Genomic DNA, 27,517 nt, shown 5'->3' with positions numbered 1-27,517 from the left:
CATGTCATGGATACTGCAAGGTGAACACTGTGTAAAAATAATTGGCCAAAATTACTGCTTTTTGGTAATCCTGCCTCACTAAAAATGTAATAAAAAGTGATCCAAATGTCAGACATACCCCAAAATAGTACTATTCAAAACTGCTACTTATGCTGCATAAAATAAGCCCTCTCACAGCTCCATTGATAAAATAAAAATGTAATGGAATATAGTGAGTATATAAATTAGGTATCGCCATAATCGTACCGAACAGCAGACTAAAAATAACGTGTAATTTATACTGCATGAATTCGTGCTGTATTCATGCAGTATAAATTACACGTTATTTTTATTCTGCTGTTCGGTACGATTATAGCGATACCTAATTTATATACTCACTATGCAATGCAGAAAAATTGAACAAAATGGCATATTTGCAAAAGAAAAAATAAGTTTTGAATTCCGCTTTACTCTAATTTCTGTGCAACACCTAAAGGGTCAATAAACTTCCCAAAGTTTACGTTGAGGGGTGCAGTTTTTACGTTGCATACAGGCCCCTCAAATCTCCATCAGAACTGAACTGGTTCCTAAAAAGATCTAATTTTGAAATTTTCTCTATAATTTTGAAAATTGCTGCCAAACTTCTAAGCCCTGTAATGTCCTTTTAAAAAGTAAAACAGCATTTAACAAATAATGCCAACAGAAAGTAGACATATTGTAAATGTCCTGACACAATTTTTTTTTTTAAAGACAAAGTACGGATACTTTAATTCTAATACTCGCTGATACCAATTCAGAGTACTTTTATTTTAAAGGGAATCTGACACCAGGGTGACCCTGTTTCTGGCGCTGCTTACCGTGCTGATTTCTCTCTCTTCTCCACTGGGTGAAACAGGGAATTTTGCATTGGCGCCGAGACCAGTGTCTCCAAAGCAATTGTGCTGATGTTCACGGTGAGCAGCGGTAGAAACCGGGTCAACTGCACTATCTACCTGTAAATTAGTGCAGGTGACTCTGCTGTAAGATTGCCTTTAATAGTAAGTACTATCCCATTAGTAGCACCCCCCCTTGTAGACATTAGTGGCAGCCCCCTGTAGACCGCAGCCCCCACCCTTGTAGACAGCTAACCTGCGACTGTCCTCTGTCTGTTGCTGCCGCTCCCCTGCCCCATTCTCCTGTCCTCCCATCTGCATCATGGCTTCTTATGGAGGAGCATATGACATATACGTTACACTTGGTGCAGTGGAGGAGGTGGAGTGACATGTGTCAGATGCTCCTCCATAGGACGCCATGATGTAGACGGGAGAATGGGGCAGTGGTGCGGCAGCAGGTAACTGATTTGGAACGAGTCCCCGATAACATGCAAATGGCTAGTATAGGCCCCCGATACCGATACTAGTATCGGGACATCCCTATTGTAAATGCAAATTTAATTGTTTTGTCATATGACTATCTTTCTTAAAAGTAGAGAATCTGGAAATCAGAAAAATGCTAAATTTTTGAGTTTTTCCCAGAATTTTTGAGTTTTTCACACAAGAATGCAGGATGCATTGACCAAAATTTACCACTAACATTAAGTACAATTTGTCACAAAAAAAACTATCTCAGAATCACTTTGATAAGTTAGTGTCCCGAAGTTATAACAAGATAAAGTGGGACAGGTCAGACTTGAAAAATGGCCAAAATTGGCCTGGTCCTGAAGGGGTTAAAAGAAATCTGTCATGTAGTGCAGGGGACACTGATAAAAATGGCACTTAACATTTGGCACTCGTTAGTCTGTTAAGCCTGTTTTTTTGTTATATGCGAACTAGCAGGCTTGGTGAACGCAGGGGGTTCCCAAGCCCTAATTGCACAATGACTTCAAACCCACTTCTTCCTCCCCCACTTTTTTTTTTTTTTTATTAACTGGTGCCAGAACCGATTTGTAAATTACTATTTAAAAATATTAACCCTTCCAGTACTTATCAGCTGCTGTATGTTCCAGAGGAAGTTTTTCTTTTTTTTTCTTTTTGAATTTCATTTCTGTCTGACCACAGTGCTCTCTGCTGACATCTCTGTCCATTTTAGGAACTGTCCAGAGTAGGAGCAAATCCCCATAGCAAACGTATCCTGCTCTGGACAGTTTCTAAAATGTGCAGAGGTGTTAGCAGAGACCACTGTGGTCAGAAAGAAAGGAATTTTAAAAAGAAAAGAACTTCCTGTGGAGCATAGAGCAGCTGATAGGTACTGGAAGGATTAAGATTTTTAAATAGAAGCAATTTACAAATCTGTCTATCTTTCTGGCACCAGTTGATTAAAAAAAAAAGTTTCCCAGGGGATTACCCCTTTAACCTCTTAAGGACCCAGGACATACGGGGACGTCCCCGCACCCTGGGCCTTAAGGACCCAGGACGTCCCCGTACATCCTGGCGTTTTCCGGTCTCTGCCGCTCGCCGGGCAGAGATCGGAACTGGATGCCTGCTGAAATCCTTCAGCAGGCACCCAGGGCAAACACCGAGGGGGGCCATGTAGGCCCCCCCATGTCGGCGATCGCCGCAAATCGCAAGGGAAATCTCCCTTGCGATCTGCGGCGATACTGGGCTGATCGGGTCTCTGGGACCCGACCGCCCGGTAATTTCACATGATCCCGGCTGTCACAGATAGCCAGGACCATGCTAACGTATAGGAGTGAGGTGGCAAGCCTGCCACCTCCTCCTATACCCTGCGATCCGTCGGTTAGTTAACCGACCTTCGCAGGAGGGGGGGGGGGGCGGTTACTTCCTCCCGTCCTGCCCGGCCCCTGAAAGTCCGGAGAGGACGGGAGGAAGACCGGAGGACGCGACTGGGGACGGGGGAGTGCTGGGGACCGGCCCCGGTACTTACCTCGTCCCTGAAGACCCGGATCCAGACGATGAAGATGGCGGTGGCGACAGGTGAGTATATATTCAGCCGCGGTCGGGCCCTTTACAGCAATGCACGTTGCCGTAAAGCGACATGCATTGCTCCCAGCTGCGTCTGGGCATGCTGGGAGTTGCAGTTTTGCAACATCTGGAGGTCCACAGTTTTTGGACCACTGTGCCCTTCCAGATGTTGCAAAACTACACATCCTCAGCATGCCCTTACTGTCCAGGCATGCTGGGAGTTGTAGTGCTGTAACATCTGGCCCTTCAGATGTTGCAGAACTACAACTCCCAGCATGCCTGGACAGTTTTGGCATACTGGGGGTTGTAGTTTTGCAACATCTGGAAGGGCACAGATTGGGAACCACTGTATTAGTGGTCTGCAAACTGTAGTCCTCCAAATGTTTCAAAACTACAACTCCAAGCATGCTGGGAGTTGTAGTTCGGCAACATCTGGCTCTAAAGATGTTGCCGAACTACTACTCCCAGCATGCCGGAGAATGTTTGGGAGTTGTGGTTTTGCAACAGCTGGAGGCACACTGGTTGGGAAACATTGTTTCCTAACTCAGTGTTTCCCAACCCGTGTGCCTCCAGCTGTTGCAAAACCACAACTCCCAAACATTCTCAGGCATGCTGGGAGTAGTAGTTTTGCAACAGCTGGAGGTCCCCCCCCCCCCCCCCCTGTGAATGTACAGGGTACATTCACATGGGCAGGGGGCTTACAGTGAGTATCGGGCTGCAAGTTTGCGATGCAGCAAATTTTGCGTGGCAGCTCAAACTCGCTGTAATCCCCGGCCCGTGTGACTGTACCCTAAAAACACTACACTACACTAACACAAAATAAAATAAAAAGTAAAAAACACTACATATACACATACCCCTACACAGCCCCCCTCCCTCCCCAATAAAAATGAAAAACGCCTGGTACGCCACTCTTTCCAAAATGGAGCCTCCAGCTGTTGCAAAACAACAACTCCCAGTATTGCCGGACAGCCGTTGACTGTCCAGGCATGCTGGGAGTTTTGCAACAGCTGGAGGCACCCTGTTAGGGGTATTCTACGCCAGTGATTCCCAATGTCCACCCCTATGCAAATCCCTAATTCAGGCCTCAAATGCACATGGCGCTCTCTCACTTTGGAGCCCTGTCGTATTTCAAGGCAACAGTTTAGGGTCACATATGGGGTATCGCCGTACTCGGGAGAAATTGACTAACAAATCTTGGGGGGCTTTTTCTCCTTTCACCCCTTATGAAAAGGTGAAGTTGGGGTCTACACCAGCATGTTAGTGTAAAAAAATAAACTTTTTACACTAACATGTTGGTGTTGCCCTATACTTTTCATTTTGACAAGAGGTAAAGGGGAAAAAAGCCCCCCAAAATTTGTAACGCAATTTCTCCCGAGAACGGAGATACCCCATATGTGGGCGCAAACTGCTCTGGGGGCGCACAACAAGGCCCAGAAGGGAGAGTGCGCCATGTACATTTGAGGTGATTTGCACAGGGGTGGCTGATTGTTACAGCGGTTTTGACAAACGCAAAAAAAACAAAACCCCACATGTGACCCCATTTCAGAAATTACACCCCTCACGGAATGTAATGAGGGGTGCAGTGAGAATTTACACCCCACAGGTGTCTGACAGATCTTTGGAAGAGTGGGCTGTGCAAATTAAAAATTTTGTACAGCCCACTGTTCCAAAGATATGACAGACACCAGTGGGGGGTAAATGCTCACTTTACGCCTTCTTACGTTCCTCAAGGGGTCTAGTTTCCAAAATGGTATGCCATGTGGGGGTTATTTTGCTGTCCTGGCACCATAGGGGCTTCCTAAATGCGACATGCCCCCCCGAGCAAAATTTGCTCTCAAAAAGCCAAATATGACTCCTTCTCTTCTGAGCATTGTAGTTCGCCCGTAGTGCACTTCAGATCAACTTATGGGGTACCTCCATACTCAGCAGAAAATACCCCCCAAAATTTGTAACCACATCTCTTCTATTAACCCTTGCAAAAATGTGAAATTTGGGGGGGAAACACACCTTTTAGTGATTTTTTTTTTATTTTTTACGTATGCAAAAGTCGTGAAACCCCTGTGGGGTATTAAGGCTCACTTTATTTCTTGTTACGTTCCACAAGGGGTCTAGTTTCCAAAATGGTATGCCATGTGGGGGATTTTTGCTGTTCTGGCACCATAGGGGCTTCCTAAATGCAACATGCCCCCCAAAAACCATTTCAAAAAACGTACTCTCCAAAATCCCCTTGTCGCTCCTTCGCTTCTGAGCCCTCTACTGCGCCCACCGAACACTTTACATGGACATATGAGGTATGTGCTTACTTGAGAGAATTTGGGCTACAAATAAAAGTATAAATTTTCTCCTTTTTCCCCTTGTAAAAATTCAAAAATTGGGTCTACAAGAACATGCGAGTGTAAAAAATGGAGATTGTGAATTTTCTCCTTCACTTTGCTGTTATTCCTGTGAAACACCTAAAGGGTTAAAACGCAGACTGAATGTCATTTTGAATACTTTGGGGGGTGCAGTTTTTATAATGGGGTCATTTGTGGGGTATTTCTAATATGAAGACCCTTCAAATCCACTTCAAACCTGAACTGGTCCATGAAAAATTGTCAGTTTGGAAATTTTGTGAAAAATTGGAAAATTGCTGCTGAACTTTGAAGCTCTCTGGTGTCTTCCAAAAGTAAAAACACGTCAATTTTATGATTCATACATAAAGTAGACATATTGTATATGCGAATAAAAAAAAAAAAATTATTTGGAATATCCATTTTCCTTACAAGCAGAGAGCTTCAAAGTTAGAAAAATGCAAAATTTTCAAATTTTTCATAAAATTTTGGGATTTTTCACCAAGAAAGGATGCAAGATACCACAAAATTTTACCACTATGTTAAAGTAAAATATGTCACGAAAAAACAGTCTCTGAATCAGAATGATATCTAAAAGCATTCCAGAGTTATTAATGTTTAAAGTGACAGTGGTCAGAATTGCAAAAAATGGCCGAGTCCTGAGGTGTAAAATGGCTGGGTCCTTAAGGGGTTAAAAGCTGCAGTATCAAATATGTGCAGAATACTGTACGTGTGATTAGACCCTAAAGGAACAATTCATGTTTTGTGTTAGGTCCCCCCCCCCCCAAAAAAAATAATGGTAACTCGCCACTAGTAGGCATTCTGTGTCAATTGTTAAATCCCAGCTCAGCTATATCCATACATTTCTTAACTGCAGCTGGATCATGTGATCATCAGTCTATCAAACAGAAGATTACATGTGTAGACATGACATCCGTCTTTCTAGTGTGGGTGAATTCCCTGTGAGCTACATGATTACCTATCAGGTCTTTCCTGGCAGCTCTCCTCCTCCTATGCACAGAATGCTGCTGAAGACAGAATGTCTGCCCTCTCTGAGACCAGGAGTGCAGTAATATAGGAGACAGTCATACACCAATTAACTGCAGTTCCCCTGACTCACACTCCCTGTCTCTGTGTTCTGTGACCTATAATGTCACACTGCTCTTTGGGCTGACAAAGAGAAAAAAGGACAAACTGAAGCTTAATGTCATATGATACTCCCCCAAAAAATCCACTCGCACACAAATGAAAATGACAAGAAAAAAAAAATCACATTTGAAAGTACAGTTCCACACCAAGGGTAGATTAAGAGAAAATAAATACTGGGGTGAAACAATACCTGGCTAATGTTAATGGTAAATCACACTGCGTGTTACTTTTTTTTAAAGGTTATGTTGGGAGGTAGTGCGCTCACCTTATTATGTTGTATTTTACAAGCACAACAGATGGCATATCAATATTAGCCGCTGCCTGTATCCCTGACCAATGTCCAGCATGGAATGGTCCACGCAATGGAAGTCTGCAGATGAGATTAGCGATAGTCATTTTCTTTAATGGGACTAACAATCTAATTTCACTAATAAGACGGTGAGGTATAAAAAACAAAAAAGAGGTAACCCTTTAATTCATGCATTCATATAGTACATTCTTTGTACACATTCATACTGACCTAGGTGACCTGGCAGAACCACTGTAATAAGTTAAAAACTAAAGTACTCAAATTATTTTAGTACTAGCACAGTAGCTTGAGTTGAATTATGTATAATTTATCATATTGTTATTTCTCTTGTAGGCTTTTTTGACTTTGGCAAGGGACATCAAAGCAAAAATGGACAAAAAAATGGTAAGATAAAGCATGTATTAGAGATTATATTGATGGTAGTTGTTGTTTGTAAACATACATAAATGTGCAGGAAATTTACAGTTCCTATAGTTGCAAAAAAAGGTAATGTAAACCTTTTAAGTTACCTTATTTATTGCTTCTGTAATTGAAAGACTATGGTCATAAGGTGTAGTTATTGCAAGGAGATGAAACCCCACCTGCTTTTTAGTGTGTGGTTTTGCCAGCAAGATCGTGCTGCTATTATCCATCACTTGCAGGCAGTTTTTTGTCACCATGAGATCATACCCTCAAAGTGTTGTGTGACTGTTTTGGCCCAATTATAGACCAGTACAATCTAACTACACAACCAAACATGATCATGATCCTGGTGCTGGCGGTTGATCCGTCACAGTGCAGCTCAGCAAATCGCTTGCCGCTTGATCAGTAATTGGCTGGGCTGCACTGTTACATATTATGCCACCAACCCTGTCGTATTCCTGGTGCCAGATCTACAAAAAAAAAATTGTAATGCATCCATTTTGGGGTTCATACATTTTATAGGTTAATTTTAATCAATTTATTTGGCATTTTTTGGCATTTTTAATTTATGCCATTCACTAGTAAAAAAAAAAAACGTACAGCTGTATTCTGTCATTCTGTGTCAGTACAAAATGTTTATAGTTTTTTTTTTTACTACATTGCCATAATAGAAATATATAAAAAATATAGAATATACTTTAGTGTCACCACATTACAAGATCCATACCAATGGGATTCCTGCAGCAGAAATTCTGATGTATGGATGGGACAGCGGAATCCCATTGAAGTGTGTTGGCTATAAATTCATGCAGACTTCAGTGCAGAAATTCTGCCATGTGAAACCGTCCTTTAACTGAAAAACATTTTCGCACTTGAAGTCATTAACATTTTTAAGAAGCAGTCTGTTGCCTTTTAAAGTGTACCTGTCGTCAACAAACTTTTTATATAATGCAGATAATAGAATTATGTATATTAGTAATATACTTTGGTTAAAAAAATTTGTATATTTATGCGTGAAAAAGTGCTGTCCCTGCAGCTATTGCCTGGGAGTCCAAATCCAAGAAGTGAGGACAGGACAAGCAATGCTCTGTGCAGGCTCCTGACTTGTCAATCATTCTCATGTGTGAGCCTGTGGCATGTAACAGAGCCCTGCTTGTCCTCGCTGCACAGAGCCCTGCTTGTCCTCGCTGCACAGAGCCCTGCTTGTCCTCGCTGCACAGAGCCCTGCTTGTCCTCTCTGCACAGAGCCCTGCTTGTCCTCGCTGCACAGAGCCCTGCTTGTCCTCGCTGCACAGAGCCCTGCTTGTCCTCGCTGCACAGAGCCCTGCTTGTCCTCGCTGCACAGAGCCCTGCTTGTCCTCGCTGCACAGAGCCCTGCTTGTCCTCGCTGCACAGAGCCCTGCTTGTCCTCGCTGCACAGAGCCCTGCTTGTCCTCGCTGCACAGAGCCCTGCTTGTCCTCGCTGCACAGAGCCCTGACGGGGGGGGGAGAGATCCACTATAGAGGTAGCCGAAGAGCTTACCTCTGCTTCCCTGGTGTCTGTGGCTCTGTCATTGATAGAGCCTGGCTGGACTAGGCTCTAGCAATGGATTGCAGAGCACACAGATCAATGGAGAACTCTATTGATCTGTATGGGGAATCCAATGATTCCTCCTAAAAGTCTAATAGTGTAAAACAAAAAAGTTTTAATAAAAGTTAATATCGAGTATAAGCCGACCCGAATATAAGCCGAGGCCCCTAATTTCACCCCAAAAACCCAGGAAAAGTTATTGACTCGACTATAAGCCTAGGGTGAGAAATACATCATCCCCCCCTGTCATCATCCAGACCCCCGTCATCATCCCCCCTTCATCATTACCGCCTGTCATCATCCCCCCCCTTTCATCATAACCCTGTCATCATCCCCCCTTCATCATTACCTTGTCATCATCCCCTCTTCATCATTACCTTGTCATCATCCCCCCTTCATCGTCCCCCCCCTTTCATCATTACCCTGTCATCATCCCACACCACCCCCTTCATCATCACCGCTTGTCAATGTCTGATTTAACAGTGGTCTTCAACCTGCGGACCTCCAGATGTTTCAAAACTACAACTCCCAGCATGCCCGGACAGCTGGGAGTTGGAGTTTTGAAACATCTGGAGGTCCGCAGGTTGAAGACCGCTGCCCAGGCCTTCGTCATCATCCACCCCCCCACCCCCCTTTTAGTTTTGTATTCTCCTCCGATCGGGTGAGCTGGTCTGGGCCATCTGTGCTGCAGGGACCGTCCGGTGGGGAGGGATAGTCGTTCCGGCCTGTCCATCTTCACCGGCCTGTCCATCTTCACCGGCCTTTTCTCCGCGCTTCGCGCCCGGAATAGTGAGGTTGCCTTGACGACGATGCACAGGGACGTCCCTGTGCGTCGTCGTCAAGGCAACGTCATTATTCCGGGGCCGGGCCCGAAGTGCGGAGAAGAGGCCCCCCTGGTGAAGATGGACAGCCCGGAACAACTATCCCTCCCCACCGGACGGTCCTGCAGCACAGATGGCCTGGACCAGCTCACCCGAACGTCCTGCCAAGCGGAGGGGAGTACAAAACTAAAGGGGGGATGGGGGGGGGGGGCTGGATAAGGACGAAGGCCCGGGCAGTGGTCTTCAACCTGTGGACCTCCAGATGTTTCAAAACTACAACTCCCAGCATGCCCGGACAGCCGATGACTGTCCGGGCATGCTGGGAGTTGTAGATTTGAAACATCTGGAGGTCCACAGGTTGAAGACCACTGAGGCCGGAGAGTTCACTCGAGTATAAGCCGAGGGGGGTGTTTTCAGCACGAAAAATTGTGCTGAAAAACTCTGCTTATACTCGAGTATATACGGTAAAAGTTTAAAAGACACACATTAACCACTTCCATGTTAAGTTTACATTTTTATTATGTTTACATGTTTTTATATAGGAAAAGGGGGTGCCTTTCCCTATATAAAAACACGTAAACATAATAAAAATAAGAATATTTAGTATTGCTGCGTGCGTAATTGTACGAACTATTGAAATATAACATTATGTATCCCCTACAGTAAATGACGTAAATGTAAAAAAAAAACACAGAATTGCAATTTTTATAATATCCCAGAAAAAAAAGTAAAAAAGCAATTTAAAAAGTCAGATCAATGCCAAAATGGTACTGATACAAATAACTGAAATTCGAAAAAGTTCTGAATATTATTTTTTAATTAGTAAAACATGACGGCAACTATACAAATCTGGTATTGCTGTAATCAGGCGACCTAAAGTATCAAAAACATGTTAGCTCAACCAGCAGGTAAATGGCATAGAAAAGAAAGTCACCAAATGTGAAAAATTATCTTTATTTCAATTTCACTTCACCGATTATATATTTTTCAATAACATTCTCCGAACACCATCTCTTCCCCCCCCCCGAAAAAATTAATATATGTGTGTGTGTATATATATGTATATGTACATAGATAGATAGATAGATAGATAGATATGTATATTTGTGTATGTATGTGTGTGTGTGTGTGTTTGTGTATGTATATATGTGTGTGTGTATATATATATATATATATATATATATATATATATATATATTATAATATATATATATATTATAATATAATATAATATAATATAATAATATAATATAATTTTTTTTTTTGGGGGGGGGGGGGGGGGAGGTTCGGAGAATGTTCTTGAAAAATGAACAGGGATCATTATAGTAGGTAATTATGGCTATTATAGGGCGAGGAGGAAAAAATTTGAGTGTAAAAGCAAAAATTGGTCCGGACATGTCCTCATACAGATCAATGTGGTTCCATAGAACCACATTGATCTGTGTGCTCTGTGCTTTGTTAATAAAGCCTGGTTCTATCAGTCACAGGGCCGGGACAGCCGTTGGAGCAGGGGAGCAGTAGGATCGCACCACAGGGGGCGATCCACCCAACTGGACCACCTGGGACTCGTAAAAGGTCCCTTTTTAGACACTGCTGTCTACCTTGACAGCGGCGATCTAAAGGGTTAATAGCTGGCTGCGGCAATCGTCGAATTTAGGCTATTAATGGTGCACCCAGCTACAAGAATCAGCTGGGGGCCGGCTGGTATGGCGCGGGCTCTAGTCAGGACACACCATACACCGCTTGCTGTTGTAGGACGAGCCGGCTCTTCCAGAGATTGCAACTGGTTAATATGGAAGGGGTTAATTTTTTTACTTTTTTTTTAATACACTTTATTAGGAGGAATCATTAGATACGTCATACAGAACAATGCAGTTCTATTGAACTCCATTGATCTGTGTTCATTTGGTTGATCCTCCTTGCCACGGATGGGAGGATGTGAGCCCACTAGAAACCTCCACAGTGGATAGTACCCCCACGATTGTACAGCAGGGGGGTGGGGGGCGATTCACCTGCCAGGAACTACGTGTCCCGAGCGTCGGGCAATAGGATTTCCACATCCCTGCTGTATGAAGAATAATTTTTTGCGCTGTAGTTTTTAATGGTACCATTTTTGTTTTGATGGGCTTTTTATTAATTTGTTTTTGTTAGATATGAAGTAAGTGATTATCAGCAATTCTGGAATTTTAGTTTTTCTTAGGTTTTTACCGTGCGGTATATTGTACATTTTGACATTTCAGCATACAGTGATAACAAATATGTGTGTTTTTATTTGAAAAATAGGAAAAGGGGGCTGAGTCAAACTTTTATTAGAGGAGGGGCTTATTTACATTAAAACATTTTTAAATAAAAATTGTAATAAGTCTCCTTAGGGGACTATTGCATATAGGCCCAGATTTATCAAACTGTGTGAGAAAAAATTCAGTGATTTTTCCCACAGCAACCAATCACAGCTCAGCTTTCACTTTACCATAGCTCATTAGCTGAGCTGTGATTGGTTGCTGTGAGAAAATCACACTTTTTTTTTTTCTCACACAGTTTAATAAATCTGGGCCATAGTCTGTTAATTGCAAACACTTCAATAGTGTGTTATAGCATAGCATTGATCAGTGTTATAGGCTGCTGAGGTTGTCTGTGTTCTTAGAGTGCCATTCAAACAGCATGGAGGCAGTTAAGGACCCTCTGTCCCTTATCACAACCCATCGAGACCCCATGTTTACCCTATTTTAGGGGCATTGAAAAGCTTAGCTTAGACCAGTTTGAACCCCAAATAAAATGTGGACAAAAAAATGCAACTTCTTAAAAAAGGACATAGAAACTAGTTGGGAGGCATGCTCCAGAAGGAACAAACACTTCCAAAGTATAGTCATTTTAATGACATGAATGTGGCCCAGAACCACAAGAGGGAGGGTGAACCAAAACCTAGTACGTACATAATCCAAAGAAGGAAGTATATCATTGCTCTCACCCTCTCAAAGTTAGAATATCAAATTTTATTCAAAAAAAATAATTAATAAATAAAAGCAGGTCTTCAGGAGACCACATGAGAGGACACCACTTCCACTTACTCATGCAATACATTGAATCTCACATTAAGCCCCGATTAAGCGGTCTAGATTTCAGATTTTTTTATATAGATCCTTTCCTTTCTTAATAAGGTCTGTTTATCCATATTTGGGGAGCATTACTCTACACATTTAAGGCCTAAGAACTTGAAAGAATCTGTTGACCCCCCCCCCCCCCCACCCCAACCTTATATATTCAATTAGACAATGAGCCAATACTTGTTCTCACAGACCTCTGATGTTCCCAATACCTCTAGTTGCATAGCCACTAGATTGAAAAAAGACCAGAGTCCATCAAGTTTAACCTTTAACCCTACTGTGTTGATCCGAAGGAAGGCAAAAAGATACCTATAAAGTAGATGCCAATTGCCCCAAAAACAGAGGGAACTTCATTCCCAATTCAAAATTTTAAAATATTAATATAAAAAATAAAAATAAAACAATCACTGGATCAATGTTCTATCCCCATAAATCTAGTATCCATACCATGTAATAGTAAATTTTTCCAGGGAAAAAAAACTACTAGGTCCCTCTTGTAATTTATCAGACAGCATGTGACATAGCGTTCCATAGTCTAACTACTCTTACTGTAAAGAATCTCCGTCTGTGATGGTGAAACCTTCTTTCCTGTAGACTTAGAGGATGCCCCCTTGTCATGGTTACCAACCTAGGTAAAAAAGGTAACTAAAAAGATCTCTATACTGTACATTCATATATTTGTACATTGTGATCAAATCACCCTAAGGCTGCATTCACACCACGTTTTGTACATACAGGTGCTGGATCTGGCGGGGGGAGGGGCAAACCGGGCGCTCCCATACCCCAGCCGAATCAGCCCGTGACTCCATTTACTTTAATGAGCCGACCGGAGTCAAACGGTGACTCCAGTCGGCTCAATTTTGACCCGTATGCGGTTTTGGACCGGACCTAAAACCATAGTATACTAATTTGGCTGGGGTACGGGAGCGCCCGGTTTGCCCCTCCCCCCGCCGGATCCGGCACCCGTATGTACAAAACGTGGTGTGAATACAGCCTAAGGCATCTTTTCTCTAAACTAAATAACCCCATGCTTGATAACCTGTCTTGGTACTGTAATCCTCCCATACCATTAATTATCATTGTTGCCCTCCTCTGCACCCTCTCCTGTTCAGCCATGTCTTTATTATATACAGGTGCCCAAAATTAGACACAATACTCTATATGTGGTCTGACTAATGATTTATACGGAGGCAAAACTATGTCCTTGTCACAAGCCTCTTGATACATCCCATGACTTTGTTGCCTTGGTAGCTGCTGCCTGGCATTGATCACTAAAGTGAAGCTTGCTGTCTACCAGTACAAGTCCTTTTCAGTAAAAGTTTAATCTAATGTAGCACATAATTACACAGGTTTGATAAATCTCCCTCTAAATGTACAGAGAAAGAAAGATTGGTTGCTATAGGCACAAGTTTTGCTAAATGTATACAGGGTTTTGCTAAATCTCTCCCTTAGGGTGCGTTCACATGGCAGTTTGCCCCCGTTCCGTTTTCAGTTTATAAAAAAAAAAAACGGATAGAAATGGCTGATAAAACGGGTATCCGTTTTGAACCGTTTTTTAATCCGTATTTTATTTTTATGAAAAATCAGCCACCTACAGACTCCTGCAGCCTGGACTACTACTACTCCCATCATGGAACAGACTTGTTTCCATGGTGGGAGTAGTAGTTCCTGGCTGCAGGAGTCTGCCGGCAGCTGGGGAGGCTACATTAGTCCTTGTACTACTACCCCTAACAGACTCTTCCATGATGGGGGTAGTAGTACAGGGGCTGAGTGATTGATCGCACCGGGTCTCACTTCTAAGATCCGATCAGAAGTTATTAAGCAGGGGAGCGGGCGGCATGGTCCGCAACCCTGCGATGTACACGATGTATTTTCATTCCATTTTTAAATTTTAAATTCCCCGCAGGGAGCTCTGAATGGCCGGTACCGAGGAGCCATTCAGGGCTCCCTGCGGGATTTTTAAAATGGACCATGTATATTAAAAGCGCTGTGGGGGGCAAGATATATAGCGCTATATGTCTATCCCCCCCCCCCCCAGCGCATTTATAAAGATATAACCCCCGCCAGCGCAAAAATATATACCCCGCAGGCGCATTTATGATTATATACCCCCCCGCCGGCGCATTTATAATTATATGCCCCCTGCCAGCGCATTTATGTGACCCCCCCCCCCCCCCCGCCAGCACATATGTCATTAATGCAGCGCTATCTGTGAATAGTATTTTACTCGCAGAGCATCGCACCAGCTGCCGCCGCGATGCTGCTAATAGAATACTATTCATACATAGCGCTGCAGGGGCATATTATATAGAAGTGCTGTGGGGGCCAGATAATACTATATATCTGGCCCCCACAGCACTTCTGTATAATATGCCCCTGCAGCGCTATGTATGAATAGTATTCTATCAGCATCGCGGCGGCGGCGGCTGGTGCGATGCTCTGCGAGTAAAATACTATTCACAGATAGCGCTGCATTAATGACATATGCGCTGGCGGGGGGGGTCACATAAATGCGCTGGCGGGGGTATATATTGATAATTGCGCCGGTGGGAGGTATGTAATTATAAATGCACCTGCAGGGGGTCACATATATATACTGCGGGGTATATATTTATGCGCTGGCGGGGGTTATATCTTTATAAATGCGCTGGGGGGGGTTAGATATATAGCACTATATATCTTGCCCCCCCACCACAGCGCTTTTAATATACATTGTACATTTTAAAAATCCTGCAGGGATTGTAGGAGTCTGCTGATGTCACCTCTTCTGAGCATGCTCATATGTAATTACAGATATTTTAAATCTGGTGCAAACGGATGACATTAAAGCTTCATCCGTTTGCCATTCAATGTTAAAATTATGATGTCCGTGTTTTCTTCCATTTTTATCACGGAAGAAAAAATACTGCATGTGCCGGTTTTTTTTCTTCCATGAAAAAAACGGAAAGGAGTGCAAACGGGTGCACAGGGATGTAAACGGATTGTAAAAAAAAAAAAATCCCATTGACATGAATGGGATTTTTTTTAAACCGTTTTTAATCCGTTTACAGTATGCAAAAACAGAACTGAAACGGGGATAAAAGAACGGGGACAGACGGCCGTGTGAACGCACTCTTAGTTTTTATGGCCTAAGTACATAACCTTACATTTATCCACATTAAATTGCATTTGCAGTGTCTGGGCCCAAGCCTCCAGCTTCCCCAGATCCCTCTGTAATATTATTACCCAGTTTAGTGTCATCTTCAAATATAGAAATTCTACTCTGTAATCCCTCTACAAGGTCATTAATAAACATATTAAAAAGTGGACCCTGTACTGATCCCTATGGTACTCCACTTGTAACTGTCAGCCAACCAGAGTAAGTTCCATTGATCCCCACCCTCTGCTTCCGATCACTGAACCAGTTGCTAACCCATTTACGTATATCCCCCCCAGTCCCAGTTTCCTCATTTTATATATTAAAGGGGTACTCCCGTGGAAAACATTATATTTTTTAAATCAACTGGTGGCAGAAAGTTAAACAGATTTGTAAATGACTTCTATAAAAAAAAATCTTTACCCTTCCATTACTTTTTAGCAGCTGTATGCTATAGAGGAAATTATTTTCTTTTTGAATTTCTTTTTTTTGTCTTGTCCACAGTGCTCTCTGCTGACACCTCTGTCTGTATCAGGAACTTTCCAGAGCAGGAGAAAATCCCCATTGCAAACCTATGCTGCTCTGGACAGTTCCTAAAACGGACAGAGGTGTCAGCAGTTAGCACTGTGGACGAGACAAAAAAGAAATTAAAAAAGAAAAGAATTTCCTCTGGGAGGGTAAATATTTTTTAATAAGTAATTTACAAATCTGTTTAATTTTCTCACACCAGTTGATTTAAAAAAAAAAAAGTTTTCCACCGGAGTACCCCTTTAACCTTTTATGCGGCACAGTATAAATTCCAGATATACAACATCCACAGCTTCTCCCCGGTCCAATCTATAACTGACATTCTCATAGAAGCTGATCACGTGCCAGAGAAAAAAAAAAAAAAAGTCTCAAGGAGTACAACAGTAAGGCTGCGTTCACACGGCCGTCTAGACCAGTCCTGTTCTTCTCCCGTCAAACGGACTTAAAAAAACGGACAAAAACAGATGGAAATGGATGTTATCCGTTTGTATCCGTTTTTGTTCAGTTAATAAACCCCCCCCCCCCCCCCATTTTTTTTTGTTCTGAGCATGCTCAAAAGTAAAAACAGATCGAAAAAACGGATGCAAACGGATGACATTAAAGGCTCATCCGTTTTCCATACCTTCAATGTTAAATTTACTGTATCCGTTTTTTCTTCCGTTTTTTGGACGGAAGAAAAAATACTTCATGTGCCGTTTTTTCTGCTGTAAAAAAAAACCAAATGAGTTCAGACAGGAGCAGAAGGATTGTAAAAAAAAATCCCATTCACATGAATGGGATTTTTTTTTTAACCGTTTTGAATCCGTTTAAAGCCTGCAAGAAAGGAAACAAAACGGGGATTAAACAACGGGGACAGACGGCCGTGTGAACGAGCCCTAAACCAGTAGTTTTCCAAAAGGCAATTAAGATATATTTAGTCCAATATAAAGTGCGCTTTTTACAGGGTTTACCCTCCTTCCCCACATAACAGGACTGAGAACGTAAAGAAGCTGATCAGATTAGTTTAGTAGGTTATTATCCTTAAAGGGGTATTCCGGGCAAAAACATCTTATCCCCTATATAAATGTTTTTCTAGCAGTGTTGGAGTCAAGAATGATTTATAACAACTGTAACCCCTTTTTGAGACTGATCATATTTATCATGCAATTTCAGTGATCTTTTTTATTGTGTGAGATGGTTGTTAGAAGCTGAATCTCAGGATTTTGTGCAATATTAAAGGAAAGCCAGTACTATGAATATGCACTTTCCAGCCAAGTTTAGCAGTCCAGTTCCTTATGTGGTGCTCAGGGAGTATCCTAAACAGAGTGTGTCATATTTGTATTTGAATTATAATGGCTTTTACTCCCCACATGTGAAGCAAGCCCTTCCTTATGGGCAGTTGTTGTATTGAGCAGGCAGCAGAGTTAGAACAGCACATCCCAATGAGGGCACATCTCCGAATAAAGATTGAAAAAGCATTTTAGAAAGGTAGCATACTGATCAGACTAGGAAGCAGGAAGACAGAAATGAGTTTTTTCATTTAAGTATAGTGCAGGTACAGACAATATTCAACAAGTGAGGGACTTTACATGGCCTGCCACATCCCCAACATTAAACAGTTTCTCAGTTGCCAGACCACTGTGAGCTTACGAGGTCCGTACATGGGGAGAGTGCGCAATGCATCCGTTCAGATTCTTTGGCCTTGTACAGGTTAGACGTTCTCCCTGAATATGGATAAGCAGATGACTTTATTTAGAAAGGAAGCTGTCTGGATTTCCAAATTAGATTCCACAAGAGTTTAGGGCTTTAATGATTGCAATGAGTTCAATGTATTTTTAGTCCTATTGGAGGAGATTTCTCAAAACCAGTGGAGAGGAAAAGTTGAACAGTTGCCTATAGCAACAAATCAGATCGCTTCTTTCATTTTTAACAAGGCTTTTGCTAAAATAAAAGCAGTCTGGTTGCTATGGGCAACTAACTGGTCAACTTTTCCTCAGCACAGGTTTTGATTAATCTCCCCCATTGTTCTTTTATGTGTTTGTTTAAATGAGCCCAGGAATAACTTAACTGTGGCTTTACAGCAGTGAAGCGGCTATAACCTCATGCGGTCTCCTGAAGTGCCCTTCCTACTATTTATGGATTTGCAGGGCCACTCTAATTTGTTGGCTAAGATGGAAAGTGTCTAAAACACATAACACATGAAGCAAGGAATGTTTTTGCAATAGTAAATCTACCCTATGTTTTAGATGAGGCATTTTGGACATTGTTCACCATTTTAATATTTTTTTTATTTTTATTATTTGTGTCCTCCTTGACTACTGATCAAAGTATTTAATGTGTCCGTTTTTTTTTCAGGAGGGAACTAGTTCCCAAGGCAGTAACCAAGGCGTCAAAATTACCCAAGAACAGCAAAAGAAAAGCAGTTTCTTCCGATGTGTCCTTCTGTGAGGGACATTGCCTTAAAGGAGTACTTTGCTCCATCAAACTGGACTGTGCCTGTATCTGAATTCCCATCACCACAGACCTAGATCCTTTAAAGCACCAGCTCTGCCATATTTGGGCTACCTTAAAAAGAGTGACAAACTCTATCTTAGCAACTGCCCAACCTAGCTGTTCTGGAACATGTTCTAAGTTTGTACATTTCTTCATCATCATTATTCCAATTACTATGTTATAACTAACTTTTTTTTTTTTTTTTTTTTTTTTTTTTTAAGTTAAACACCGGACTATCTTAATATAAAATTTCAGGCCCAGTGTTTATATTTCCAGGCATTCCTACAGAGCCATATATTCTTCCATGTCTTTGACTAACCTCAAAATGTGGTGTTCCTTTAAATTTGGGGACCTGCACATAATTTATAAAGGATATATATAAAACATACAAGTAGACAAAAAAGTTTGGTTGAGTTACATATTTACACATATACATGTTTGTATAAATGTGCACCTTCCACTTGCATTCCAGTATGAGTCTTCCATGTTGGATCTAATAGTAAAACCAAAATCATTTTGTTTTGCTTTAATTTCAGGTGAGATTTGTGTAATTTATGCATTTTAGTTTTGCCTAATTCCATAATTTTACCTACTGCACCATTTCTATGGTTTACACTTTAAGCATGGATACATCACATTTTCTAGATGTTGTTTGATAATTTCGTTTTTTAATGATTTTCACCCAAAACTTAGATTAATGGATGATTTTATTTATTTGTAGCTGCCGTTTCTGCAAATATGACAGTAAATCTACGGCTATACTGGTTGTCACTTTTTCATCATCTAAAAGTGACAAGTAAAATTTAGCTACAGATCATACAAGCGGTTTTGCAAAAATTGCTGCTGCAATGGAGCAGAACAGTGCCAAAAACTAGAGTTAGTAATTGAGAAAACTTGGCTGCTGCTCTCGATTCTGATTTACTAGAGTATGATCATTTTGTAAGTTTTAGTTGAATAAGCTGTTTGGTGAACGTTTAAACCTAGTTGGTAAAATCCAGTGTTCCTACCTTCCTAATACACAATGGCCCTGATTTACTAAGAGTGTCAAGTTATTTTCAGAGGTTTTTTTTCCCCCCCGACTATTTCTTCTCACACGTATTTATCAATGTGTCCCATGTGTCGGGAAAATTCTGTTGCATGACATTAAATTCTGTCGCACAGGAAAAATAAAAGTAAATAAATAAAGCAAAGCAACTCTGCACCAGGACGTAACTTTACATTCATGATCGTTAATGGGTTAACAAGTAAAAAATAAAAAAGGAAATGAAAGCCAAGATTTAAAAAAATAAAAAATTCCCAAAAATTTATAAATAAAAAATGTAATATAAAGTCTATTAAGGGGACAAAGTAACAGGACTTCCTCAGGTTCCCCACACCTCAAGGCAGTCATGTTTTCAAGTTCAGTATTTCACAATTTTTCTGGTGGGTTTTGAAATACAACTGTCGGGTTTTCAGGAAAATGTCGAGAACCCGCCCCTAAGTATGCAAGCCACGCCCCTTTAGTCGGGTTAAAAAAATACTCCAAGTAATTAGAAAACTGTCGGGTTTTTACCAGTAAAATGTGTCGCAGAGGAAGTGTGACACAAATTGTGTCGCATAACCCGATAAATGAGTCGGGATCCTGTTAGTAAATCAGGGCCAATGTAAACGTTTACTAAAGAGTAAACCATTTGTTCTTCCAAATCTGCTGTATAAACCATGCTTTGTGGTTAGTGGAATTTCTAGACCTAGTCGGAAATGTTTGCAACAGATTATGGTGATCCCACAATGTTCAGTTGATTTAATTCTCATATGTGTTGTATCCATTTTAAAGGTACTATGTTTCTACAAAGCACATCCTTAAAGGGGTTATCCAGTAAAGCATTTTTTTTTATAGATCAACTGGCTCCAGAAAGTTAAACAGATTTGTAAATTACTTCTATTAAAAAATCTTAATCCTTTCAGTACTTATGAGCTGCTGAAGTTGAGTGTTTGTTTTCTGTGTAAGTGCTCTCTGATGACACCTGTCTCGGGAACAGTTCAGAGTAGACGCAAATCCCCATAGCAAACCTCTTCTACTCTGTGCAGTTCCCAAGTCAAGCAGAGATGTCAGCAGAGAGCACTGTTGCCAGACAGAAAATAACTCAACTTCAGCAGATGATAATTATTGGAAGGATTAAGATTTTTTTTAATACAAGTATTTTACAAATCTGTTTAACTTTCTGGAGCCAGTTGATATTAAAGAGTTTTTTCCTGGAATACCCCTTTAATGACTGATTACTTGACTGCACAAAATGTGTAGCTATAATACCTTAGTACTACATTTCCCTCAATGACCATATTTCTGAACAACATTTGCTAGAAAGTAATTAAAAGGAAATCTGTCATGCATATTTGCTGGTAAGAGCTACAGACTCCCTTGTATAGATGTTAGGGTATTAAAGCAAACCCTTCCCGGAGCTGATGGTGGTTGCCAAACTTAAAATGATCTCCTTTTATTTCTTAGCCAAGTTTTAGCAATGTCCAGTGCCACAGCTTGGCACGCCTACTTGCTTGTCTTCACCATCCAGCCCATCCTTGATGTTCAGGGCCCTGTTTTTGAGTCAAGGAGGGGCTGAGAGGTGAGGGCAAGAGACATGCCAGGGCTGTGGCACTTGAGCAGTTCAGCTCTGTTTCCTTGACACTTGGTTGAGAAATAAAAAAAAGGCAATTTTAGCAACACACCATCAGCTCCAGGAAAGGTACAGTTTACTCTTATACCCTAACAGCTATCAAACGTGTAGTAGCATGCATATATATATATATATATAATATAAACTGGCCGACTCACTGTAGCAGTCATTTGCTGCCCCACTGCATCCAGAGCCATATTCCAAGGAGCAAAGTGGCCGATTCTTGTATTTTTTATTTTTATTTTTTTTATTGGACAGTTTTCCCACATAAATTTTTTTTTTTTTTTTTCAGAAGTTCACCAAACTTCTCACTGTAATCTGGCTGTACTGTATGTTGACTTCTTAAGAATGTTCTCTGCTGAACTCAGGAAGTGTTATACTTTTTCAGTTTTAAGAGAAATTCTAAATTTGTGTGAGTGGCTCTAATATATTTTATTTTATGGCCACAAGATATAGTGACGGCTTACATTCCTAAATATTCATATTTAATAGCTTTAATTTTTTTCAATCAGTTTGTGTCTTTTTTTTTATAGAAATGTGAAGCAGATCTAAAGCATGTCTGGCTGTGCGTGAAACCAATGACCACTCTGCCCTGTATCTGCTTTCCCCCCCTACCCCTTTATTTCTTCCCAAGGACATGACAACAATTTTTTTATATTGTTTTCTGCACAGGTTATTTTGTCCTTTTTATCTTAAAAATAGATGTAGAGGGATTTGTTTATTCTAAGCAATGCACATTCTATGACCAAAGAGTGGATCTGGTGGATTTACAGCCCATTACGTAAGGCAATTTTGCTTCTATTTCATGGACCAATCCCTGGTTGTTCTAAAACTGAGCACAAATAAATTGTAAGGCACACTCTTTTATATGCATATATTGTTTTGTGTAAACCTGTCATGTTTCATGGACATTTCACCAGTGAATCATTCTATCCGTGATAGAGACAAACATCTGCTCATTCTAATGTGGAGCATGCTCTGTCCAGTTGTAATGCATGGGGTTGCATGGGGTATGATCCTATTTATTCACACCTAGTATAGGGAGTTTGCACCTAGCAGCCTACTATTGTTTCTGACCTGATTGCAGCCACAACTGCCCTCTACAATCTCCGCTAAAAGAAAAAAAAATTGCGTAACATTAATGATATGCAAATCATATGACTCAACTTGTGCCATCCGCATGTACTGGACATCATGTGACACAAACGTCTGCTTCTAGCATTCACCTTTGCTTAGTCACTGCTTTAAAGAGTGTCTGTAGCAGTTTTGCCTTTTTAATGTACATGAATGCCATCATGCCCAGCTCTTAGTTGTTACTCAAATCTAGATCAGTTACTTAGTTGGCAAAGGAAAGCAGGTTGGCAGCAATCTGTAGCTTTCACTATTTACGGCAAGATTCATATCTACGTTGGAGGCTCCATCCGGGGCCTTTGTCACAGATTTTATTTTTGGCCTGAAAACTAAGCTGACCAGTCTGCTGCATGATGAGCCTGTGGGGTTTTCTGCTGGTATCCATCATTTCACTGGAAAATAACCAGACAAAAAAATACTGCATGCAGCATATGCATATCTAATTATCCTGTTTGTACCCCAAAATTCTAATATCTCCTGAAAGCTTAGGGTGCTCTTAGTCTAGAGATGTTTATATTTTATGAAATACGCCCCCTCTCCATTCCCGAGATATGAGGCTTTTTGTACCCCCTCTATCAATGAATTAGACAGGCAAATCCCTAATAATAATGCTGTGTGTGTACAGCGGGAGCAGGAGCAGTGCTCTAGAAAGGACCTGCAGCCATTACACAACAAATCCTTCTCAGGGACCCGACAACTCCCCGAGCTCTGTGGATTCTACATGGAACTGTGAGCGGGTATCTGGTGCAGCACTAGGTCTCTCTCCATAGCCCTTCTATAGCTGCTGTACATTGCCTGTGGATTTGCTGCATTTTCTCTCATCTTTGGGGAGTTGAAACAACATGGGGAATTGGAAGAGAAAAGGGTTTTGCAGGTACTACTACCCCCATTATCAACTACACTTGCAGGCTGGACTGAGATGACACTGCTGGCTCCAGCACTCCTCATATGTAAGTCACTGCCCCATACTGGAGCAATACCTTACACCATATTATAATGAATGATAACACCTATCTGACAGATACAGGAGGTACAAAAACCCTTATATATCGAGAATGGAGGGGAATGTATTCATAAAAAATAAAAACACCCCTAGACTCGGCACTAGAGATGAGCGAATTTACAGTAAATTCGATTTGTCACGAACTTCTCGGCTCGGCAGTTGATGACTTTTCCTGCATAAATGAGTTCAGCTTTCAGGTGCTCCGGTGGGCTGGAAAAGGTGGATACCGTCCTAGGAAACAGTCTCCTAGGACTGTATCCACCTTTTCCAGCCCACGGGAGCACCTGAAAGCTGAACTCATTTATGCAGGAAAAGTCATCAACTGCCGAGCCGAGAAGTTCGTGACGAATCAAATTTACTGTAAATTCGCTCATCTCTACTCGGCACCCTAGGCTTTCAGAGGATATTAAAAAGAATGGAAATGCCGCATGCCCTCTTTAAAGGGGTACTCCACTGCCTCTGTGTTCGGAACATTTTGTTTCGAACGTTGAGTGTGGGCGCCAAAGCTTGTGACATCATGTAGCGAGGGGAGTGGCCGTGACATCACGAGCCTTAGCACCCACACCCAAGTACTGAAGCAGTGGAGTACCCCTTTAAGCAGATTCCATGACAGAGGCCCCAAGCAGAGCGTCTGAAGCAGATGTGAACATACCGTGATATATAATAAAGGTTAAAGTATACATACAATAATTATTAGTAATATTTTGTTTTGTAGGAAAGGCTTCTGACATTGTACAGTTGCCTTAAATAAAGGACTGTCCTTACTTGTATGATCTGGGAACAGACTATAATGCATCATTGGAGGTAGTCTCTAAAAATTTAATTTAGACTGTCACACAGAAACAATGAGCAAGTAAAGGGGAAATGTTTATGGATTTATTTTTATCAGGAACTGGATGCAATAATTTTTTTAATATTATTTTTTTTTTTGCAATTTTATTTATTTTTGGAATATGTCATTGTATGCTCTAACAGCTATAGTAATACTGTTGGGAAAATTTTCATTCTGTTCTTTTGTTAGCATTGTTTACCAATCCTTTGTGCTTAAAGTTCCAATATATGATGCTGAATAGGATTGGTAGTGCACCTCTGGAATTCAAGCTGTCTGGCTATCAGGATATTTCCAAAAAAATTAGCATTTAGGCTTTGTTCACACAGCAGAATTTCTGCACGGAATTCTGCATGAAAATTGTACAGTAAATTAAGCAAAAATGAATTGCCTATTCACTTCAATGAAATTTCTGCAGCGTAAATTCTGATGTGTGAATGGGACAGCAGAATCCCATTGAAGTGTTCACATGTGTATATTTTTGCTGTGGATCTGCTACAGATTTACTGCTTTATATTTTTTGCTGCCCATTGACTTCAATGGGCAGCAAAATCTGCAGCAGAAAATATGCACGTGTGAACTGGCCTTTAGGCCGCCTTCACACAGCGGAATATCCATGCAGAATTCTGCATGAGTTTTTAACACGGAATTCCACATTTATTGCCCATTAACTCTATTGGAATTCACACAGCAGAAATTCTGTATGCAGAATTCCGCTGCTGAAATTGTTTTCCGCAGTCTGGAAAAATATAAGTTTGGTCTTATATTTTGCCGGACTTCGGCAGTGGAATCCCATTGAACTTTGACTGTTCAAACAAAATATCTTTTACTGAGCTGCAGAATCCGCTGGGAAATTCCGCATACATTCAGCACAAATTCGGCATGGATTCTGCAAATGAGAGACAGACATACACACATATATATATATATATATATATATATATATATATATATATATATATATATATATATTAATAATAATAATACAAAACTGCAGAATTCTGCACAGAACCAATGCAGAATGTATGCAGATATGCAGATTTTCCGTTGTGTGAACGCGGCCTTAGGGTATATTCACAGGTGGATTTTGCTTTGGATTTTCTACAGCAGATTTGCTACACCAAATCTTATGCAGATTTTCTCACGGTAAGTAATTGACAAAATCTGCTACAGAAAATCTGCAGCAAAATATGCATGTGTGCACATACCCTTATAAAGCATTGTTTGGTATTCATAGAATTCTGTGTGTGTCTGTAATAAAATGATGCAAAAGATCCACACTCTTGTAATATAAAGGGTCTCTAGTAAGTGTATTTCACACACAGCTTTTTTTATTTAGTTTATTGAAGCAAAGACAAAAGTGAATTCAAAAGGATTGGAAAATAAAAAAAATGGCTACTTCTTCCTACAGGCTTCACTTCTGGCTTTGGCTAAAAACTGAATGAAAAATTACCACACCAGGCTGTGGGCGAAATCCTCCAAAACCAAAAGGTTTTTACTGGCATAGTAATTAAATTTCATGACTTACTAATTTGTAGCATACCACCAGCCAGGACCCCCCCATTGATTCTTATAATGAAGCTAGTTCTGTGGTTCATGCACATGCCCCTTAAATGGTGCAATATTTAAAGGGGTACTCCGCTGCTCAACGTTTGGAACAAACTGTTCCGAACGCTAGAGCCGGCGCTGGGTGCTCGTGACGTCATTGCCTCGCCCCCCTCATGACGTCACGCCCCCTAAATGCAAGTCTATGTTCCAAACAAGCAGCGGAATACCCCTTTAAGGAGTTTCTGACAAATCATTGCACCTTCAATTTTTTTTAGTTTAGTCAATAGGGCATATATTTTTTTTTTTTACTACAGAAGCAAACTTTGAGCCAAAACAAAGCGTTGATTCAAAAGGAATGGGAAATTTATAAAGGAAGGATTTAAACTTGTTGGATCCACTTCTAGCTGAGACTCAAAAACAAATTGCCATGTGTGATGGCAGCCTAAAAGGAGTTTTCTGGGGTATTCAAGTGAATGGGACTGAGCTACATGTAGTCCCAAGTACAGCTGCTACAAAATATATCAAACTATGTCTGGAAATGAAGAACTGTCTGCAGTTGCATGAGTGCTGCAGCCCCTTTAGTGAGCTAAAGAGTGGAGGTTCTGAGAGTTGGACCCCTACCAACTTGGGAATTGGCCATTTATGTTAATGTCCAGGAAGCCTATTTAAAGGCAATATGTCTGAAGTTTTGAGCCTTCAGAGCTACAGACAGTCCTGTATGGAAGATCAGTAGATGAGTGTAATGAGACCTACTTATTTAATTTGCATTACCGAGAAAATGGATTTGATGTTCCTGCTGCTGTTACGCTATGTATGCCATGGGGATCTTCTCGTAAGACTGCTCTAATGGTCTCCAGATTGTAGAACTGTAAACTCAAAGCTGAGCAGAGGAGTTGAGAAAGTTCTCCATGCAGAGAGCTACATGCAACAAGAGGAGCCCACCTACTGGGCGCTTGCAGCTACATAATATTTTTTTTTTTCCTCGGTTATGAAGGTTACATAAGTGTCATTACACTCCTCTTCCTATCCTCTATGTAGGGACATCAGCAGCTTTGAGGGCTTTAAAACTGCTGACAGATTCTAGATGTGTTTTCCACAGCTACGTTCACACTGCCAGCTGTCTCCGGCAGTGTGAAGCCCATTATTTTAGGATTGCGAAAAGCCGGAGAAACAAATCTTTTTCTCTGGCTTTTTTTCTCCGAAAATAACAGCAGCTATAGAATACAATGGGGTCCATCGGGACCCGTTATTTTCTGGTATGCTCTGGCAAAATTACATCCGTCAAACTGCAAAAAAAAGAAAAGGGAGTTTGACGGCCGAATTTGCCGGAGCATACCGGCAGTGTGAAAGGGGCCTTAAACAAGATAATGTCAAAGATGTAAGATATTAGGGATTCCTTTTGGATATCTTTGTGAAGCATTAGAGAAGATTCATTCTTCTGATGACTTTAATGACATCTTACAGAGATTTGTTTACAAATATCATTATATAACAGTTTTTCATAAATTTTATTAATGTTCCATAAGAGGTTTTGTAGATAATTGATATCAAATCCTTTCTTTTGTATTGACTGTGTTCTCTGTGCAATGATCGCGCGTGTGTTGTGTTTAACAGACAACATGGCTGATCTAACTTTAGTTAGGTGCAATTT

General features: G+C 41.1%; 1 protein-coding gene across 1 annotated transcript in view; it reads left to right on the top strand.

Annotated features, from left to right (window-relative positions):
• The window catches only part of RAB8A (RAB8A, member RAS oncogene family), a 95,310-nt gene extending 71,708 nt beyond the window's left edge, over positions 1-23,602 (top strand). The window contains exons 7-8 of the mRNA XM_056573299.1: positions 7,005-7,055; positions 18,567-23,602. Coding sequence (XP_056429274.1) covers positions 7,005-7,055; positions 18,567-18,659 — 144 coding nt within the window. The 3' untranslated portion in view covers positions 18,660-23,602. The remainder of the gene's footprint in view (positions 1-7,004; positions 7,056-18,566) is intronic.
• Positions 23,603-27,517: the final 3,915 nt, after the last annotated feature.

Source organism: Hyla sarda, chromosome 1 (genome assembly GCF_029499605.1).
Source record: "Hyla sarda isolate aHylSar1 chromosome 1, aHylSar1.hap1, whole genome shotgun sequence".
Taxonomy (NCBI): Eukaryota; Metazoa; Chordata; class Amphibia; order Anura; family Hylidae; genus Hyla; species Hyla sarda.
Note: the sequence above shows the minus strand (reverse complement) of the source record. Positions and strands in the feature narration are given on the sequence as shown.